This window comes from Protomyctophum bolini (genome assembly GCF_963924005.1).
Source record: "Protomyctophum bolini genome assembly, chromosome: 20".
Taxonomy (NCBI): Eukaryota; Metazoa; Chordata; class Actinopteri; order Myctophiformes; family Myctophidae; genus Protomyctophum; species Protomyctophum bolini.
In genome coordinates, this window is record NC_137881.1 from 770,341 (window position 1) to 792,857 (window position 22,517).

At 47.0% G+C, this 22,517-nt stretch overlaps 2 protein-coding genes across 5 annotated transcripts in view; both read right to left on the reverse strand.

Annotated features, from left to right (window-relative positions):
- timeless (timeless circadian clock) overlaps positions 1–865 on the reverse strand; it is a 59,557-nt gene extending 58,692 nt beyond the window's left edge. For all 4 annotated transcript variants that reach the window (XR_013965950.1, XR_013965951.1, XM_080791917.1 and 1 more), the window contains exon 1: positions 753–865. The gene's annotated coding sequence lies outside the window, so the exon portion shown is untranslated. The remainder of the gene's footprint in view (positions 1–752) is intronic.
- Positions 866–3,879: 3,014 nt separating this feature from the next.
- On the reverse strand, positions 3,880–19,982 carry prph (peripherin). The gene is made up of 10 exons (XM_080792129.1): positions 19,273–19,982; positions 15,412–15,737; positions 10,976–11,036; positions 10,745–10,840; positions 8,281–8,451; positions 7,235–7,360; positions 6,130–6,350; positions 5,319–5,380; positions 4,722–4,816; positions 3,880–3,994 (listed from the first exon to the last, which is right to left on the reverse strand). The coding sequence occupies exons 1-10, from the start codon at positions 19,549–19,551 to the stop codon at positions 3,914–3,916; spliced, it is 1,518 nt and encodes a 505-aa protein (XP_080648255.1). The 5' UTR covers positions 19,552–19,982; the 3' UTR covers positions 3,880–3,913.
- Between the last annotated feature and the right edge of the window lie 2,535 nt (positions 19,983–22,517).

Below are 22,517 nucleotides of genomic sequence, written 5' to 3' on the forward strand. Positions count from 1 at the left end.
CACACACACACACACACATTGGGTCCTCACTTTTGTCTTCAATGTTTGTGTTTACAAAAACACTCAAAGCTGGCCATCCATTATCAATGGCATTTAATGTTTGCATTGGGACACTGTTATGTTTGTGTTTACAGTACACACACCCTCAAAACCTCAATAATGCAGGATTGTGGTTAAATAGTTACAATATAGTCAGGATTATATTCCATCAAAACAACATAATTATATTGTTATTGTTTCAGATCCATATAATAAATAGTTTATACACAAAGCTTTACATTATTGGTGCTGATGATGATGATGTCAACAGTTACGCAAGCAAAGAAAGCACACACACACACACACACACACACACACACAGCAACTTAGCCCTACAAGCAGAACCCAATGCTACTGAAGTTTTTGACATTTTTTAGACCCAAAGCGACATCCAAATTTCATAAAAGCTTTACGGAGGGTTCCGAGAGGGGCTAACAGCAACTGTACTTCAAGTAAACCAGGTCATCCTTTGTGTTGCTACATTTCAACACAGATTTATAAGGAAAACAAACCACTTCTATAAGAGCAGAAACATCAGCGTTCATTTCATTCATTCATGAACAAGTGAAAGCCAATAGTTTTTAAACATTCCGTGTTGTTTTTAATAGTTGTTGTTCGCTAGACATCCGATCGACTGGTCGTGTGTTCATATCTTCTGTATAAAGTAAACTAACGCAGATCTACAAACATATTTATAATAAAGTATAACTCACCACATGAAGCATAGTGTGTCATCTCACAGACAGTAGTTTATAGTTGTTGTTGTGAGTGTGACTGTAGTTTACGTTTACTTTGTTAATGTTTAGATTCACTTCCACACAGGCTGTCTGACGACTGACTGAACACACACATCCAAAGTCCCGCCACACACATCCTTAATGCCATAGCCCGGGGGGACGCGGACGCCTGCGATTGGCTGGTGAGACCCAAATGCCATAGCCCAGAGGGACGCGGAAGCCTGTGATTGGCTGTGAGCGGGCCGTGCTCCGTGAGGGACCGGAAGTGCGTTTTTCCCCCCGCTTGCACGTGCACAAGCGCACATGCACGCACGCACGCGCAACATCATGCGCGTGCACGACACGCACTTGCTGGTGCGCGCTTAAAATGACGTGCTCGGTTTGGAAAAGTTTGATGTAGTTCAATTGAAAGCTTATTAGTTGGTAAGTGTGCATATTTGAAGAAATGCAAATCCAACAATAATAAAATGATATGCAATAATAGGCTAGGCCAGGGATACTCAAATAGATTTACCTGTGGGCCACATTACAAAAATGGCAAGGGGCAGGGGCCAGTAGATAAAATTACGACATTAATGATACTTGATAACTTCTCTCTTTCAATTGCTTTATTTTCGCAAAATGTATCAAAGTACAATCACAATGTGCATGCACACAATATGTAAATAAATAAATGTGTTACATTTTCTTGCATAAACACAAAGAGCTGTTTCCATAACTGCAACTAATTATTGCACATAACATGAGTAGCTGTTATAATAACATAATAACATAACATGAGTAGCTCTTTGCCTGCCTGCCTGCCTGCCTGCCTGCCTGTCTGTCTGTCTGTCTGTCTGTCTGTCTGTCTGTCTGTCTGTCTGTCCATGAGTAGTTATTTGTCTGTCTGTCAATGAGTAGCTGTCTTACTGTCTGCCTGTCTATGAGTAGCTGTCTGCCTGCCTGTCTATGAGTAGCTGTCTGCCTGCCTGCCCAATTGTCTATGAGTAGCTGTCTGTCTGTCTATGAGTAGCTGTCTGCCTTCCTGCCTGTCCAATTGTCCATGAGTAGCTGTCTGTCTGTCTATGAGTAGCTGTCTGCCTTCCTGCCTGTCCAATTGTCCATGAGTAGCTGTCTGCCTGCCTGTCCAATTCTCCATGAGTAGCTGTCTGTCTGCCTGTCTATGAGTAGCTGTCTGACTGCCTGCCTGTCCAATTCTCCATGAGTAGCTGTCTGTCTGTCTGCCTGTCTATGAGTAGCTGTCTGCCTGCCTGTCAGCCAGCAAGTTGGTTAACAGAAAATAAATTGTTATGGCTGAGTAAAATAAAATACAATAAACACAATTTGCCTGAAAATAGATTACCCAGCTATGACCTTTTTCATGAAAAAATGAAAAAAATGAGTAGTGATATGGCTGACTGAGTAAAATAAAACAATCTACCTGAAAATAGATATAGCTATAAGTGAAGAGCAATTTCCGCAATTTCCGCAATTTCCATTTCCGCAATTTCCGCAATTTCCATTTCCGCAATTTCCTCAATTTCCATTTCCGCAATTTCCGCAATTTCCATTTCCACCATTTCCGCAATTTCCGCAATTACCATTTCCGCAATTTCCGCAATTTCCATTTCCACCATTTCCGCAATTACAATTTCCGCACTTTCCGCAATTTCCGCAATTTCCATTTCCGCAATTTCCGCAATTTCCATTTCCATTTCCAACTATTAATGGCAGCTGGGTTTCATCATTCAAATAAAATAGAATTCTGTCCGTTTAGCTATAAAATTATGTCAGGGAATAGGGATACACAGTATATGTCTTTCATTTGCATTGCATCTCCCACCCTTTTGTGTACTATTACTCTTTCGTTCGAGTAATAGTACAACTCTAATAGTATTACTTATAATAATGTAATTAAAGATAACTTCATTCAGATTTATTTATTTTTATTTCATTTTCCAGATTTATTTTTCTTCTTTTTTTTAGATTTTCATTGGTGGGCCAGTCATAATGGTCCCGCGGGCCATATGTGGCCCGCGGGCCTGAGGTTGAGTATCACTGGGCTAGGCCTATAATATATATATATGGTCGAATATGACATATGATATGATATCAAGGCATGAGTCTGGAAACTACAATAATAATAAATACTAATAAAGATTTAATTTAATTACATACAATAATAAATAATACTAATAAAGATATAATCATGACAGACTTTTATGTACTTTATACAGTGTTGAAAAAAATAAAAATAATAAATGATGCAGACAAAATGGCATTCCGTTCCAATTAACTTTATTTGCATTGTTAAACACAGTCTGTTCTCTAGTATGGATGCTAGATCTCATTGTTAAACACAGTCTGTTCTCTATTATGGATGCTAGATCTCATTGCAAAGCACATTTCTTTCTGTGATATTTATTGTTTCGCTGAAAACGCTCAACAGGCCGACGTCACCATTCACAGTGTGGCAGATAATAACCATCCATCAATCAATCAATCAATCAATCGGTCTGAAATAACCATCAACCAATCAGTCTTAAATAACCATTACAAATCCATCCTTAAATAACCATTATCCATCCGTATCAATCGTTTTTAAATAACAATCAGTCTTTTTGTTTTGGTGGTTCCCTGATAAATAATGAAGAGAAAAGCTACTGACTAAAATGGTAACTGTCTTCACGTTGTCTAAAAGTATGTATATATATCTTCAGGTTGTTCCCGTAACAACAAAGTATTTTAGCTGTATATCTATTTTCAGGTTGTTTCTGCTATAAAAGTAAAAGGAATTGCACTGTAACTCAAGGCCTCAAGTGGTACATTAGTAAAGATGTTTTGGTACATTAGTAAAGATGTTTTGGTACATTAGTAAAGATGTTTTGCGTAGCCCTAAAGGCGGTGACACATAACTCTGTTTATAAGCAGTTTTTCAGCAGCATTTAGTAGATTTAAATAGCGCCAAAGTGACACTATCTATTGTAGTTTAGTTTTTTGTTATATTGCACGGTCTGCATTTGACAGTGATACAGATAACTAGCAAAATGAGGGAAACGGTGGCTTTGAACTTGTTTTCTTCAAATCATCAGTTTCTCATTATCATTATTTTTTAAATTATTTATTGTGTTTTAATTGTATTGATATTATGTTGTTGTCTAGTCGTCTCTGTCATCATGATCCTTCTTCTCATGACGTCCAGAGTCTCTCTCCTTCTCCCGGCTGGACTCCTTGACCACCTGGAGACCAACCAACAGGTGCTTCATTATTACAATTCTCTCGCGGCATTCGGGGGGAGAACATGTGAGGGTACCTACCCTAGGGGACGCGGGGAGAACATTACCCTAGGGGACACGGGGAGAACATGTGAGGGTACCTACCCTAGGGGACACGGGGAGAACATGTGAGGGTACCTACCCTAGGGGACGCGGGGAGAACATTACCCTAGGGGACACGGGGAGAACATGTGAGGGTACCTACCCTAGGGGACACGGGGAGAACATGTGAGGGTACCTACCCTAGGGGACGCGGGGAGAACATTACCCTAGGGGACACAGTGAGAACATGTGAGGGTACCTATAGGGGACACGGGGAGAACATGTGAGGGTACCTACCCTAGGGGACACGGGGAGAACATGTGAGGGTACCTACCCTAGGGGACACGGGGAGAACATGTGAGGGTACCTACCCTAGGGGACACTGGGAGAACATGCAAACTCCACACTCATCCCCTGGTTCTAAAGTCCTGACCTGTTCCAAGCGGCTCAAACATCACAGACGGTACCTCTCCTCAAACATCACAGACGGTACCTCTCCTCAAACATCACAGACGGTACCTCTCCTCAAACATCACAGACGGTACCTCTCCTCAAACATCACAGACGGTACCTCTCCTCAAACATCACAGACGGTACCTCTCCTCAAACATCACAGACGGTACCTCTCCTCAAACATCACAGACGGTACCTCTCCATCGCGCGTGTCCACGGTCTTGATCACCACGTTCTTCTTGCCTGGGGCGTCGTTGGTCTTCTTAGGGTTGTCCGAGCTCTGGTCATAGTCTGTGAAGGGTTAAAAAAAAAAAGTCACAATTAAGGCCTGCTGGACCTGGAACCGGATCAAGATCAATGTGTTTCACCCTTTCATCACAGCATGTCTTTATTTATTCAGGGATATATATATATATATATATATATATATATATATATATACCTGTATATATATATATATATATATATATATATATATATATATATATATATATATATATAGTTATTAACCTTTATTTATTCAGGGAAGAGCACAACAAACAAACAACAGCAAACCAAAACAACAACAGAGTTTTAAATAAAGTGAAATATAGTGGACAATATATGTAAGAAAAAAACATCATGATGCAAATACACACACAGGGGCGACACCAAGCCATGGTCCTTGTAATGCATTCTATTATATAAGCCTCAAATGTCTCCACAGTGAGCAGTTTGTCCAGTGTGTGTGTGTGTGTGTGTGTTTAAAAACGATGATAAAAACAAATACATTAATGAACAGAGTCATATTTACCGCGGTCGTCACCGTGGTCCATGTGGTTGCTCATGCCGTAGTTCTGCATCGGGACGGTAATCCTGAAGAAACAGAGTCTGTATTCAGTCTCCTACTCTACTGTGTCTATACTCTACTGTGTCTATACTCTACTGTGTCTATACTCTACTGTGTCTATACTCTACTGTGTCTATACTCTACTGTGTCCTACAATAGATCAGTGCTTCTCAACCCTCTCAGACCCCCAAACATAATCCCAGTTGAACCGCGGACCACCCAACCCTGATAGGACCACCCACCCTGATAGGACCACCCACCCTGATAGGACCACCCACCCTGATAGGACCACCCACCCTGATAGGACCACCCACCCTGATAGGACCACCTACCCTGATAGAACCACCCAACCCTGATAAACACATGGAATAGGACATCTACATCTACAAGGTTGTGATGTGTTGTGAGCTTGTAGATCGGCAATTCTCACAACTAGAACAGTGCCCGTGGAGGGTGATCAGGTGTGATCAATTATTGGCTAATGAAGGGCGAGAGTTCCGTGGATTATACTTTCTTACTGTACACACGTACGCACAGAGACTTGACGCATCAATAGTCTGCCCCTTTCTGATACTATTTTCTTAATTTGGCCAATGTTTCACCAGTTATTTTATAAGATCGCCCGAGGAAGGTCTGACGGACTGAAACGTTGCTACTTAAATACATTTTGAAGTGATGGATTCCAGTTTTTTTCCTAGTCGTAGGAAAAAACCGCACCGTACCGTACCGTACCGTACCGTACCGTACCGTACCGTACCAGCCCAGCCCGTCTCACCTGCTCTCCTCTCCCTCCAGCAGCTTGCGGTAGGTGGCGATCTCGATGTCCAGCGCCATCTTGACGTTGAGGAGGTCCTGGTACTCACGGAGGTGGCGAGACATCTCGTCCTTCAGGTGGCGGATCTCCTCCTCCAGACGAGTCACGTTGTCCTGGTAGTTACCGGCCTCGTGGTTGAACTGGTCCTCCATGTCCCGCATCTGGCGCATCAGAGCCTCGTTCTGGAATAGAGAAACATCTGGAGCATCAGAGCCTCGTTCTGTAATAAATAACATCTGGAGCATCAGAGACTCATTCTGGAATAAATAACATCTGGAGCATCAGAGCCTCATTCTGGAATAAATAACATCTGGAGCATCAGAGCCTCATTCTGTAATAAATAACATCTGGCGCATCAGAGCCTCATTCTGTAATAAATAACATCTGGAGCATCAGAGACTCATTCTGGAATAAATAACATCTGGAGCATCAGAGCCTCATTCTGTAATAAATAACATCTGGAGCATCAGAGACTCATTCTGTAATAAATAACATCTGGAGCATCAGAGCCTCATTCTGGAATAAATAACATCTGGAGCATCAGAGCCTCGTTCTGTAATAGAGAAACATCTGGAGCATCAGAGCCTCGTTCTGTAATAAATAACATCTGGAGCATCAGAGCCTCGTTCTGTAATAGAGAAACATCTGGAGCATCAGAGCCTCATTCTGTAATAAATAACATCTGGAGCATCAGAGCCTCATTCTGGAATAAATAACATCTGGAGCATCAGAGCCTCGTTCTGTAATAAATAACATCTGGAGCATCAGAGCCTCATTCTGGAATAAATAACATCTGGAGCATCAGAGCCTCGTTCTGGAATAAATAACATCTGGAGCATCAGATGTTTATCTATCTGGCGTATAGAGGGTAGTGTAAAGAGGGTAGTGTCTAGGGGTAGTGTATAGAGTCTTACAGTGTTCTTCAGAGCGTCCACTTCACAGGTCAGGGACTGGATCTGCCTCCTCTGGTCACTAGGGGTAGTGTCTAGGGGTAGTGTCTAGGGGGTAGTGTATAGGGGGTAGTGTATAGAGGGTAGTGTATAGAGGGTAGTGTATAGAGTCTTACAGTGTTCTTCAGAGCGTCCACCTCACAGGTCAGGGACTGGATCTGCCTCCTCTGGTCGTTAGAGTCCTGCTTGGCCTGCCTCATGGCGTCGTTGTTACGCTTAGCACTGTCCGTCAAATCAGCCATCTGCAGGAAGGACAGGACAAGAAGGGCAAAGGTCAAGTTTATTCATAAAATGCCCTCAAAAAGTTAACCCTATAGTGGCCTGATATTATGGGGAACAGTACTCACAAAATGTCTGATATACAAGATCAGAAAATGCCTGATCTACAAGATCACAACATGTTGCATTTTGTAACACACTGTGACCTTGTAGATCTAGTGTCATCACTGAGGTTTGGGGCTACAGCCAGGGGACAATTTAGGGAGCCTACAAAAGCCAAACAGAAATGTAATTTTCATTCGTAATTATTTGAGTGACAATCATAATGTCATAATCGTGACAGCCCGAGGTGTGATAATAATAATAATAATTATTATAGTGCTTTTCTATGCATAGAGTGCTTTACTCAAAGCACTTTACAATGACCATAATGTTAGGAGGTGAAGCGGCGACCACTGGAGGCAACATGGGGTTCAGTGTGTTGCTCAAGGACCCTTCAACATGGGGTTCAGTGTGTTGCTCAAGGACACTTCAACATGGGGTTCAGTGTGTTGCTCAAGGACACTTCAACATGGGGTTCAGTGTGTTGCTCAAGGACACTTCAACATGGGGTTCAGTGTGTTGCTCAAGGACACTTCAACATGGGGTTCAGTGTGTTGCTCAAGGACACTTCAACATGGGGTTCAGTGTGTTGCTCAAGGACACTTCAACATGGGGTTCAGTGTGTTGCTCAAGGACACTTCAACATGGGGTTCAGTGTTGCTCAAGGACACTTCCACATGTGGACAGGAGGAGTGGGTGCGTGCGTTACCTTGTCCTTGCACTTATACCAGCATGTTCTTGGAGTGTGTGTGTGCGTGTGAGCGTGCGTGCGTGCGGGCGTGCGTGTGAGCGTGCGTGCGTGCGGGCGTGCGTGTGAGCGTGCGTGCGGGCGGGCGTGTACCTTGCTCTTGTACCACTCCTCAGACTCCTGCATGTTCTTGGAGGCGATGTTCTCGTACTGAGACCTGATGTCCCTCAGAGCTGCGGTGAGGTCAGGCCTGGCGCTCTGCTGATGGTCCATCTCTACCTTCAGCTGCTGAGTCTGCACGCTCACCTGCACATCCTGGATCTCCTGATGACCACACACACACGCACACGCACACGCACACACACACACACACACACACACACACACACACACACACACACACACACACACACACACACACACACACACACACACACACACACACACACACACACACACACACACACACACACACACACACACAGAATGATGAGTCTGGAACTATACACCTCCCCGAAATCCGAGCAAGGAAGCTGGCATTTCCACTCACAAAAATATATTTAAAGAAATCTATAACAGGTGCTGAATATCGTGGGAAAAGTTCATTTTCTGCCATAATATAATTCAAAAAGTGAAACTCTCATATATTCTAGATTAATTGAGCATAAAGTGAAATATTAAAAAATATATATATTCTGGCATACGGCTCATGAAAATCTAAAAGTCCTCTCTCAAAATATTAGAATATTTTATGGAGGTGATCAGCCTGTGGCACTGTTGAGGTGTTATGGAAGCCCAGGTTTGTTGGTAGCAGCTTGTATTGTTGAATCTAATATATCACACCTTCCTCTTGACGATACAACCTAGGTTCTCTGTTTGGGTTCAGGTCAGGCCAGTTGGCTGGTCAGTTAAGCACAGTAATACCATGGTCAGTACACCAGTTACTAGTAGTTTTAACACAGTAATGCCATGGTCAGTACACCAGTTACTAGTAGTTTTAACACAGTAATGCCATGGTCAGTACACCAGTTACTAGTAGTTTTAACACAGTAATACCATGGTCAGTACACCAGTTACTAGTAGTTTTAACACAGTAATACCATGGTCAGTACACCAGTTACTAGTAGTTTTAACACAGTAACACCGTGGTCAGTACACCAGTTACTAGTAGTTTTAACACAGTAATACCATGGTCAGTACACCAGTTACTAGTAGTTTTAACACAGTAATACCGTGGTCAGTACACCAGTTACTAGTAGTTTTAACACAGTAATACCATGGTCAGTACACCAGTTACTAGTAGTTTTAACACAGTAATACCATGGTCAGTACACCAGTTACTAGTAGTTTTAACACAGTAACACCGTGGTCAGTACACCAGTTACTAGTAGTTTTAACACAGTAATACCATGGTCACTACACCAGTTACCAGTAGTTTTAACACAGTAATACCATGGTCAGTACACCAGTTACCAGTAGTTTTAACACAGTAACACCGTGGTCAGTACACCAGTTACTAGTAGTTTTAACACAGTAATACCATGGTCAGTACACCAATTACTAGTAGTTTTAACACAGTAATACCATGGTCAGTACACCAGTTACCAGTAGTTTTAACACAGTAATACCATGGTCAGTACACCAGTTACTAGTAGTTTTATCACAGTAATACCATGGTCAGTACACCAGTTACCAGTAGTTTTGGCTCTGTGGGGCAGGTGCCAAGTGCTGCTGGAAAAGGAAATCAGTATCCATAAAACCAAGTCAGCATACGGAAGCACACAGTGCTGTAAAATATCATAATAGATGATGAAAACACAGTGATGATTTAGTGATGATGTTATCTGCTTGGTGATGGTCCACTGACAGTGAAAATATCTACCAGGATATTTTAGAGCACTGTAAGCATGTTGACCAGCTCAATTTGGCACCAGCCCCACAGTGCCAAAACTACTAGTAACTGGTGTAGTGACCATGGTGTAGTGACCATGGTTTAGTGACCATGGTGTAGTGAGTAGTGACCATGGTGTAGTGAGTAGTGACCATGGTGTAGTGACCATGGTTTAGTGACCATGGTGTAGTGAGTAGTGACCATGGTGTAGTGAGTAGTGACCATGGTGTAGTGACCATGGTTTAGTGACCATGGTGTAGTGAGTAGTGACCATGGTGTAGTGAGTAGTGACCATGGTGTAGTGACCATGGTTTAGTGACCATGGTTTAGTGACCATGGTTTAGTGACCATGGTGTAGTGAGTAGTGACCATGGTGTAGTGAGTAGTGACCATGGTTTAGTGACCATGGTTTAGTGACCATGGTTTAGTGACCATGGTGTAGTGAGTAGTGACCATGGTGTAGTGAGTAGTGACCATGGTTTAGTGAGTAGTGACCATGGTTTAGTGAGTAGTGATCATGGTGTAGTGAGTAGTGACCATGGTGTAGTGAGTAGTGACCATGGTGTAGTGAGTAGTGACCATGGTTTAGTGAGTAGTGACCATGGTTTAGTGAGTAGTGACCATGGTGCAGAACTTACCTCATCATGGAGTACTAGTACTTGGTGTGGTGACACAGTGTACTGTGGTGTGTAGTACTGAGTCTGACCCCATGGTGGCAGCACTAACCTCATCGTGGAGCTTCTTGAGGAATTCGATCTCGTCCATCAGAGACTCGATCTTCCTCTCCAGCTCCAGGCGAGACAAGGTGGCATCATCCACGTCCTGTCATGTGATGGATGAACACAAGGTGTCACTGTTATGCAAGAAAACCTAGCTGTCGGTGGTAAACCTGTCCCAAAATCTATTATGATACTGAGTGTAGTTCTATTATAATAGTGTAGTCCAGTCAGTGTTTACCTTTCTGAAGGAAGTCATGTTGTTCTCAGCCTCAACTTTCTTCTGAGACTCCTCATCCAGCCTGTGAACACACACACACACACACACACACACACACACACACGCACACACACACACACACACACACACACACACACACACACACACACACACACACACACACACACACACACACACACAGGGTTAAAACTAACATCCAGTATGTGAACACAGAGACACAAACAAGGTTAAAATGTATCTTATTGAGGTGACCTCCACTTCCTACGTTAAAGCAGTTGTTCTCAAACAGTTTTTAGGACCCCCAAATTAATATATATTTAAGCCCATACCAGGGACCCCCCAGAAGAGAAGATTTATTTAAAATAATATAATATATAAATAAAAAAAAGCAAACATGTTGACCTGTGGTCATGAAGTGTTCCTACTCTCACCTATGGTCATGAAGTGTTCCTACTCTCACCTATGGTCATGAAGTGTTCCTACTCTCACCTGTGGTCATAAAGTGTTCCTACTCTCACCTGTGGTCATGAAGTGTTCCTACTCTCACCTGTGGTCATGAAGTGTTCCTACTCTCAGCTATGGTCATGAAGTGTTCCTACTCTCACCTGTGGTCATGAAGTGTTCCTACTCTCAGCTATGGTCATGAAGTGTGGGTCATGACCCAAAAAAAAAGGTCGCAAATACAAGCGGCAAATACAAGCACCCTATCTCACCCTTAGAGATAGGGTGAGAAGTTTAGTCACACGAGAGAGACTCGAACCGCTGCTTCTTCTGGAGATTAGTCATGTCCAGGATGTAGCCTGGCTGGTGTAATCCAGAGATTAGTCATGTCCAGATGTGTCTCATCTTTTATTCATTCAGTGACGGGGGCGTTATCTTAACTAATGGGGTGGCAGTCACACACACACACACACACACACACACACACACACACACACACACACACACACACACACACACACACACACACACACACACACACACACACACAGCGCAGCACAGGGCAGACATCCAACACCGCCCTAATGGAGTCATCAGGTCAAATTGATTTGTAACCCCCCCCCCCCACCCCCACCCCCACCCCCACCCCCCCATGCTGCCGATTGGCCGCTTCTCCTCCCCCCCCCCCCCCCCCTCCCCCTCCTCAAAACCCCAGTGGACAAAAGTACATTTACTCAAATACTGTCACGTAATTCTTCCACCACTGCAACACCCCCCTCCCCCTCCTCCCCTCACAGGCTCATTTATCTTGTTCATGTTGTGTCGTGTGTGTGTGTGTGTGTGTGTGTGTGTGTGTGTGTGTGTGTGTGTGTGTGTGTGTGTGTGACAGACAGGGAGCGATAGAGAGGTACAGTATGTGCGAGAGGAGAGCAGAGATAAGATGTGACTTTCAACACGTTTATTAGCCTGTCTGTCTGTCTGTCTGTCTGTCTGTCTGTCTGTCTGTCTGTCTGTCTGTCTGTCTGTCTGTCCCGCACGATGTGCCACGCCCTGCCCCCCCCACACACACACACACACACACGTACACGCCACCGGCGCAGCAGAACAGTGTAAATCAGAGGGAATAAAAGTCACTCTGGAGACAAACTCATTACAGCCTTTCATTTATGACTCTACACTGCACTGGTTCCCACAGTGGGGTCCGGGACCCCCAGGGGTCCTTGAGGGAGTCCCAGGGAGTCCGGGGACCCCCAGGGGTCCTTGAGGGAGTCCCAGGGAGTCCGGGGACCCCCAGGGGTCCTTGAGGGAGTCCCAGGGGGTCCGGGGACCCCCAGGGGTCCTTGAGGGATCGAGTCCCCATGCTAAATGATAGTCTGGAACCAAATGGGTCTGTAAAGTAACATTGATTTTACAATTATACATTGGGGGTCCCAGAGATGTAACTCCACTGTTACGTTCTTAGCTTATACACGATTCATGATAACTACTTTTTATATATGTGATGTATTGACATGCTTTTGTTTTTGCTTAAATGTAAGTCGCTCTGGATCAAGAGCGTCTGATAAATGCCTAAATTGTAAAATGTAAATGCCATTAAATGGGGGTCCGTAGGGGGTCCGTAGGGGGGTCCGTAGGGGGGTAAATATTTACAATATGAGTCCATGCCAGTACACTCCTCATCGCCGGCTCCGTGCCGTCTGTGGGACAAGGAATAGGAGATACGTACAGAAACGGATAGAATGGATTATTATGGCGACGACGATCTAAGACGGGCGATCCAGTGCTGCGCTAACAACACAGCTATAGCTAACCGGCTAACGTAACGTATAGCATTATGGCTCGATCCATCGGATGCACTCTATATAAAAGCAAAATTGACAAAGGTCTTCGGCAATGGCGTTAGGCGTTACTATCAAAATTAGGCTTCAATTGACAAAGGATTTCGGCAATGGCGGTATTAAATGTCAACATTACATTAACTTTGCCACTCTGCCATTGCCATGAACATCGCTCATCCCTCCTCCTCCTCCGAAGCAAGCCCCCACCTCTCCTCTCCTCCAACCACACCCTCCCATCTCTCTCCTCCAACCACACCCTCCCATCTCTCTCCTCCAACCACACCCTCCCATCTCTCTCCTCCAACCACACCCTCCCATCTCTCTCCTCCAACCACACCCTCCCATCTCTCTCCTCCAACCACACCCTCCCATCTCTCTCCTCCAACCACACCCTCCCATCTCTCTCCTCCAACCACACCCTCCCATCTCTCTCCTCCAACCACACCCTCCCATCTCTCTCCTCCAACCACACCCTCCCATCTCTCTCCTCCAACCACACCCTCCCATCTCTCTCCTCCAACCACACCCTCCCATCTCTCTCCTCCAACCACACCCTCCCATCTCTCTCCTCCACCCTCAACTCTCTGCCATTCACGTTATGCATGTGCATACCCTCTAGTCTGACCTCTGTCTCAGGGTATAACGTCCTCCACCAGGTTGTCTCTGGTCCCTCTGAGTCTGACCTCTGTCTCAGGGTGTTGACGTCCTCCACCAGGTTGTCTCTGGTCCCTCTGAGTCTTACCTCTGTCTCAGGGTGTTGACGTCCTCCACCAGGTTGTCTCTGGTCCCTCTCCTAGTCTTACCTCTGTCTCAGGGTGTTGACGTCCTCCACCAGGTTGTCTCTGGTCCCTCTCCTAGTCTTACCTCTGTCTCAGGGTGTTGACGTCCTCCACCTGGTTGTCTCTGGTCCCTCTAGTCTGACCTCTGTCTCCACCAGGTTGTCTCTGGTCCCTCTCCTAGTCTTACCTCTGTCTCAGGGTATAACGTCCTCCACCAGGTTGTCTCTGGTCCCTCTGAGTCTTACCTCTGTCTCAGGGTGTTGACGTCCTCCACCAGGTTGTCTCTGGTCCCTCTGAGTCTTACCTCTGCCTCAGGGTGTTGACGTCCTCCACCAGGTTGTCTCTGGTCCCTCTGAGTCTTACCTCTGCCTCAGGGTGTTGACGTCCTCCACCAGGTTGTCTCTGGTCCCTCTGAGTCTTACCTCTGTCTCAGGGTGTTGACGTCCTCCACCAGGTTGTCTCTGGTCCCTCTGAGTCTTACCTCTGTCTCAGGGTGTTGACGTCCTCCACCTGGTTGTCTCTGGTCCCTCTCCTAGTCTGACCTCTGTCTCAGGGTGTTGACGTCCTCCACCAGGTTGTCTCTGGTCCCTCTGAGTCTGACCTCTGTCTCAGGGTATAACGTCCTCCACCTGGTTGTCTCTGGTCCCTCTGAGTCTGACCTCTGTCTCAGGGTGTTGACGTCCTCCACCAGGTTGTCTCTGGTCCCTCTGAGTCTTACCTCTGCCTCAGGGTGTTGACGTCCTCCACCTGGTTGTCTCTGGTCCCTCTGAGTCTGACCTCTGTCTCAGGGTGTTGACGTCCTCCACCAGGTTGTCTCTGGTCCCTCTGAGTCTTACCTCTGCCTCAGGGTGTTGACGTCCTCCACCTGGTTGTCTCTGGTCCCTCTCCTAGTCTTACCTCTGTCTCAGGGTATAACGTCCTCCACCTGGTTGTCTCTGGTCCCTCTGAGTCTTACCTCTGTCTCAGGGTATAACGTCCTCCACCTGGTTGTCTCTGGTCCCTCTCCTAGTCTTACCTCTGTCTCAGGGTGTTGACGTCCTCCACCAGGTTGTCTCTGGTCCCTCTCCTAGTCTTACCTCTGCCTCAGGGTGTTGACGTCCTCCACCTGGTTGTCTCTGGTCCCTCTCCTAGTCTGACCTCTGCCTCAGGGTGTTGACGTCCTCCACCAGGTTGTCTCTGGTCCCTCTCCTAGTCTTACCTCTGCCTCAGGGTGTTGACGTCCTCCACCTGGTTGTCTCTGGTCCCTCTCCTAGTCTGACCTCTGCCTCAGGGTGTTGACGTCCTCCACCAGGTTGTCTCTGGTCCCTCTCCTAGTCTTACCTCTGCCTCAGGGTATAACGTCCTCCACCTGGTTGTCTCTGGTCCCTCTGAGTCTTACCTCTGTCTCAGGGTGTTGACGTCCTCCACCAGGTTGTCTCTCTCCAGCTGGTACTGGTCCCTCTCCTTGCCCACGGCCTCCACCTGCGCGCGGAGCTCCCGTAGCTCCTCCTGGAACAGCTCGGTGGCGCGGTTGGGCTGGCCCTGCTGCTGCTGGCCCTTGAACTGGTTGAGCTCGGTCTGCAGGCCGCTGTTCTGCTGCTCCAGGTAGCGCACCTTGTCGATGAAGGAGGCGAAGCGGTCGTTGAGCTCCTGCAGCTCCTGCTTCTCGTTGCTGCGCGTGGCGCGGAACTCCTGGTTGACCGCCTCGGCCAGCGTGAAGTCCACCTTGACCAGAACATGGAGGAGAGGGATTTAATCATCATAATATATATAATAATAATAATAATGCATTATGTGACCCGGCCATGGAGGATTAACCCCTTTTGGTGTTAGCATTACGTTGTGCTTTAGCTTTTGAAAAAAATCGAAGAACGACTGACATAGTAAACAAAGCTTTTTCAGAAAACTGTCAGGATGTAGAAGAACATTTTTTTTAATCTGATCTCAGGTCAGAATGGGTTAAAGGGATTTGAAATGAAAGGTTTCAGTTTAATTTATTTTCTGTGCTCTGGGGGTTCTCTCTGTGTGTTCTGAAGCCTTTTGAGCTGCAACGAAAACATGCAATATCCCGTAACAGTGACATCTGCTGGCAAATTGTTGTCATTCATGGGATTTGTCATTTGTTACATCACAGTCCACAGGCCAATCAGAGCACTTGTTTGAGCCAGAAAACCCCAGACCACAGAAAATCTACTGAATGTTAAAAGTTCAGGGTTTTTTGGGTGCAATTGAGCTCAGAAAACCTGGAGTGAGTGTGGAACTATAGTGGCCCTCTTGAGTGAGGGTGGAACTATAGTGGCCCTCTGGAGTGAGTGTGGAACTATAGTGGCCCTCTGGAGTGAGTGTGGAACTATAGTGGGCCTCTGGAGTGAGGGTGGAACTATAGTGGTCCTCTGGAGTGAGGGTGGAACTATAGTGGTCCTCTGGAGTGAGTGTGGAACTATATTGGGCCTCTGGAATGAGGGTGGAACTATAGTGGCCCTCTGGAGTGAGTGTGGAACTATAGTGGCCCTCTGGAGTGAGTGTGGAACTCTAGTGGCCCTCTGGAGTGAGGGTGGAACTATAGTGGCCCTCTGGAGTGAGGGTGGAACTATAGTGGCCCTCTGGAGTGAGGGTGGAACTATAGTGGCCCTCTGGAGTGAGGGTGGAACTATAGTGGCCCTCTGGAGTGAGGGTGGAACTATAGTGGCCCTCTGGAGTGAGGGTGGAACTATAGTGGCCCTCTGGAGTGAGGGTGGAACTATAGTGGCCCTCTGGAGTGAGGGTGGAACTATAGTGGCCCTCTGGAGTGAGGGTGGAACTATAGTGGCCCTCTGGAGTGAGGGTGGAACTATAGTGGCCCTCTGGAGTGAGGGTGGAACTATAGTGGCCCTCTGGAGTGAAGGTGGAACTATAGTGGCCCTCTGGAGTGAGGGTGGAACTATAGTGGCCCTCTGGAGTGAGGGTGGAACTATAGTGGCCCTCTGGAGTGAGGGTGGAACTATAGTGGCCCTCTGGAGTGAAGGTGGAACTATAGTGGCCCTCTGGAGTGAGGGTGGAACTATAGTGGCCCTCTGGAGTGAAGGTGGAACTATAGTGGCCCTCTGGAGTGAGGGTGGAACTATAGTGGTCCTCTGGAGTGAGTGTGGAACTATAGTGGCCCTCTGGAGTGAGGGTGGAACTATAGTGGCCCTCTGGAGTGAGTGTGGAACTATAGTGGCCCTCTGGAGTGAGGGTGGAACTATAGTGGCCCTCTGGAGTGAAGGTGGAACTATAGTGGCCCTCTGGAGTGAGGGTGGAACTATAGTGGCCCTCTGGAGTGAGGGTGGAACTATAGTGGCCCTCTGGAGTGAGGGTGGAACTATAGTGGCCCTCTGGAGTGAGGGTGGAACTATAGTGGCCCTCTGGAGTGAAGGTGGAACTATAGTGGCCCTCTGGAGTGAGGGTGGAACTATAGTGGCCCTCTGGAGTGAGGGTGGAACTATAGTGGCCCTCTGGAGTGAAGGTGGAACTATAGTGGCCCTCTGGAGTGAAGGTGGAACTATAGTGGCCCTCTGGAGTGAAGGTGGAACTATAGTGGCCCTCTGGAGTGAAGGTGGAACTATAGTGGCCCTCTGGAGTGAAGGTGGAACTATAATGGCCCTCTGGAGTGAAGGTGGAACTATAGTGGCCCTCTGGAGTGAGGGTGGAACTATAGTGGCCCTCTGGAGTGAGGGTGGAACTATAGTGGCCCTCTGGAGTGAGGGTGGAACTATAGTGGCCCTCTGGAGTGAAGGTGGAACTATAGTGGCCCTCTGGAGTGAAGGTGGAACTATAGTGGCCCTCTGGAGTGAAGGTGGAACTATAGTGGCCCTCTGGAGTGAAGGTGGAACTATAGTGGTCCTCTGGAGTGAAGGTGGAACTATAGTGGCCCTCTGGAGTGAAGGTGGAACTATAGTGGCCCTCTGGAGTGAGTGTGGAACTATAGTGGCCCTCTGGAGTGAGTGTGGAACTATAGTGGCCCTCTGGAGTGAAGGTGGAACTAGCCATTTTTTTGTATTTTGAAAAACCTTTTAAAATAGTTCAACTAGCCGATCGAGACATTGTGAGCTTGTAGATCGGCTGATTTGAACTATTTCAAATGTTTCTTTTTAAATAGTAAAAAATGGCAAATTAGTTGAGGGATAAGGGTTAAGGCGTACGATATAGCCCTTTGTGCAAAAGGGATCACACCAAAACAAAGTCCTTGCGGTCTTGTTTCCATTTAGGCAACAACAAAAATCAATATCATCACAGGTAAATACAAGAAAATAATCTAAATATGACAGTAAAAAATAAAACATTAACATAAATACATTGAGGGGAAAAAGGAAAAAGGGGGGGGCTCATTTCCTCTGCCTGGGCCTGAAAGGCCTTTTTTTTATCCCACGACTTTGCAACCCATTATTTTCACCCAGTGTGCATTATCTAATGTAATAGGGGACTGACCTCATGCTTCCTTCTATGCATGAGGAGTCCAAGCTGCTTCTTTTCACCTGACAGGGGGAGTTTCCCCATGAGTGTACCTACCTATCCTAGGGGACACGGGGAGAACATGTGAGGGTACCTACCATAGGGGACACGGGGAGAACATGTGAGGGTACCTACCCTAGGGGACACGGGGAGAACATGTGAGGGTACCTACCATAGGGGACACGGGGAGAACATGTGAGGGTACCTACCCTAGGGGACACGGGGAGAACATGTGAGGGTACCTACCCTAGGGGACACGGGGAGAACATGTGAGGGTACCTACCCTAGGGGACACGGGGAGAACATGTGAGGGTACCTACCCTAGGGGACACGGGGAGAACATGTGAGGGTACCTAGTACTACCCTAGGGGACACGGGGAGAACATGTGAGGGTACCTAGTACTACCCTAGGGGACACGGGAAGAACATGTGAGGGTACCTAGTACTACCCTAGGGGACACGGGGAGAACATGTGAGGGTACCTATAGTACTACCCTAGGGGACACGGGGAGAACATGTGAGGGTACCTATAGTACTACCCTAGGGGACACGGGGAGAACATGTGAGGGTACCTAGTACTACCCTAGGGGACACGGGGAGAACATGTGAGGGTACATAAACTACATACGCTATAGGGGACACGGGGAGCACATGCAAACTCCACACAGAAAGGCCCTTTCAGAGAAGGGAACATGCCGAAAGGCCTGTTTTAAAAGATTAAAGTGATCTGCATTTTTTGAGGGATGGGTTGAGGGGGGGGGGGGGGTGTTGTAGAAGAGAATGAGTTTACCTTCTCGTAGGACAGTGGGCGCGGCGGCATCATGGCTCCAGAGCGAAGGGGCCGGTGTTGGTGCTGATGGTGGTAGGCGTTGGAGCGAGACGCGGACAGGGCGGGCGACATGGAACGGCCGTAGCGCGCCCCGGCCCCGCCCCCGGGCATACGGGAGGACGAGGAGTGAACGCCGCCGGCGTACGACGACATGCCGATACCGCCGATACCGCCGGGACTTCCGAAGGTGCGACGGTAGGAGGTGGAGGAAGAGGAGCTGCGGCCGGACGGGTGGCTCATGGTGGTCGGGTGGATTTATTTAAATACCTCGCTGGTGGTTTTAGTTTAGTTTCTCTGCTGCGTCGAGCTCTGCGACGATCCTTATCCCGTTCCTTTACAAGAGAGATGGAAGCTTCACGGAGCTGTGGCTGGAGAGATGGAAGCTTCACGGAGCTGTGGCTGGAGAGATGGAAGCTTCACGGAGCTGTGGCTGGAGAGATGGAAGCTTCACGGAGCTGTGGCTGGAGGGATGGAAGCTTTGGATGTTGGTCGACGTGTGTGTGTGAAGCAACAGGACGTCCCACTGAGGACAGGCCCGGTATTTATACACCCCTGCTGAACATCGCTCATCCCTCCTCCTCCTCCTCCTCCTCCTCCGAAGCAAGCCCCCACCTCTCCTCTCCTCTCCTCCAACCACACCCTCCCATCTCTCTCCTCCACCCTCAACTCTCTCTCCTCAGCATCCCAGCCTTAGGCCCCACCCTGCTTCCCCCTCCCTCCCTCCCTCCCTCCCTCTGTGCTTCTGTTTTCTGCATGCTGTCTCCATGCGCCCCCCCCCCTCTCCTGGGTCTCAGCCATGTTTCCACACATGCTTTTATCCATGATATAGCGCGGCGTTGGCAGTGGGCCAAGCCTCCTTCCAACAATTACTGCGTCAATAACTAAAGATCGCCTGCACAGCAGCACACGCTCCCCCCCACCCCACCCACCCCACCCACCCCCCCCAAGCCCCACCCTTACCCCCCCCCCACAACTCCCCCCCCCCCCACCACGGCACTGATTTATGATCAAATTGATGCGGCAACAATTTCCACTTGGCTCATTCTCCACTTACAGTATGTCGTCCAGGCGGGTCACCTCTTTATACCATGAATGCCCTTCAGAATGTCTCAGCTGGGCTTGTTTCTTAAAGTCCTTGACGTGTCACACGCCACAATCTTGCAGCGGTTGCTTCTCTAAACTATTTGCTCTTAAAGCCTGATTTGCCTCCCCCCCCCCCCCCCTCTCTGTCTCTGTAATGTAATCCCCCCCCCCCCCCCCTCTGTCTCTGTAATGTAATCCCCCCCCCCCCTCTCTGTCTCTGTATTGACGTTCCCAACAGGCAGAGGAACTGCCATGACTCGGCAGTTATTGGATCCACCCGCCGCAGCGCGGCGTGTTGCAGCCATGATCCAGAAACATCCGTGTGTTGCAGCCATGATCCAGAAACATCCGTGTGTTGCAGCCATGATCCAGAAACATCCGTGTGTTGCAGCCATGATCCAGAAACATCCGTGTGTTGCAGCCATGATCCAGAAACATCGGCGTGTTGCAGCCATGATCCAGAAACATCCGTGTGTTGCAGCCATGATCCAGAAACATCCGTGTTCTTCACTTTGTCTGACATTTAGAAGCCAGCCGTCCTCAGGACAGATACAGTGTTTATTGTCACTGCATGGAACATTTAAATACAGATGCAGTGTTTATTGTCACTGCATGGAACATACAACGAAGGTTTATCCACTTTAAAACAAATAGCATCAACAAAGAAATACAGAGAGAACAACATGATGGATGGTGGGACGTAGAAAAGCATCTACAGTTTATGGTATAGTGTGTATATATATATATATATATATATATATATATTATAGTCGTGTTCAGGTTTGGAGAGAAATAAAGAACATATCATGATGACGGTTTAATGAAGGAAATAATAGGACAATGTAATGAAACTAGAGAGATTCTGGTTCTGTATCAGTGCCTGAAAAAGGCTGCACAGAATTAGCCTTTCTAGACCTCAAGTAGATGTGAGTCAAACTACTGTTTAGACCCAGAGAGTCAAACTACTGTTTAGACCTAGAGGGCTGTATTTTGCGTGTCTTAAGTACCAGGTCTTATTCCCTAACTTGAGTAAACTAAAGACCTGGAGGCGTGATCAATGCCATTTGGCTATTCTGAGAGGCCAAAGAGCATTGATCACGCCTCCAGGTCTTTAGTTTACTCAAGTTAGGGAATAAGACCTGATACTTAACTCACTTGCTGCCGGGCTATTCTGCAAGGCAGTGCTAGGTGGATTAACATTGAACGAACGAACTGTTTCGGGGCCCACAGCAAAATGTTCTCTTATAGCGAGAATCACACCGCATACATCAAAAGAAAGCCTAACTTGTCCACTTCAATTTAATAATTTTGATTTTACCATCTTCCATTCTGGAGATATTGACCTTTTTGTAACACCTGCTTTTGCCTGAACTCTGCTCGCTTGAACAGACAGCAGAGTTATGGAAGGTTGAAGCTGACAGACATTGACAGACAGATGAACACAAATAATATCCTATACATACTATACACCGAATGAAAGCCCTGAATGTCAGCCCTGAATTCAGCACCATGGACAGAGTCACAGCTAGTCTCAATGCTACAACATGAATTCAGCACCATGGACAGAGTCACAGCTAGTCTCAATGCTACAACATGAATTCAGCACCATGGACAGAGTCACAGCTAGTCTCTCAATGCTACAACATGAATTCAGCACCATGGACAGAGTCACAGCTAGTCTCAATGCTACAACATGAATTCAGCACCATGGACAGAGTCACAGCTAGTCTCAATGCTACAACATGAATTCAGAACCATGGACAGAGTCACAGCTAGTCTCAATGCTATAACATTAATTCAGAACCATGGACAGAGTCACAGCTAGTCTCAATGCTACAACATGAATTCAGCACCATGGACAGAGTCACAGCTAGTCTCAATGCTACAACACTAATTCAGCACCATGGACAGAGTCACAGCTAGTCTCAATGCTACAACAATAATTCAGCACCATGGACAGAGTCACAGCTAGTCTCAATGCTATAACATTAATTCAGAACCATGGACAGAGTCACAGCTAGTCTCAATGCTACAACATGAATTCAGAACCATGGACAGAGTCACAGCTAGTCTCAATGCTACAACATGAATTCAGAACCATGGACAGAGTCACAGCTAGTCTC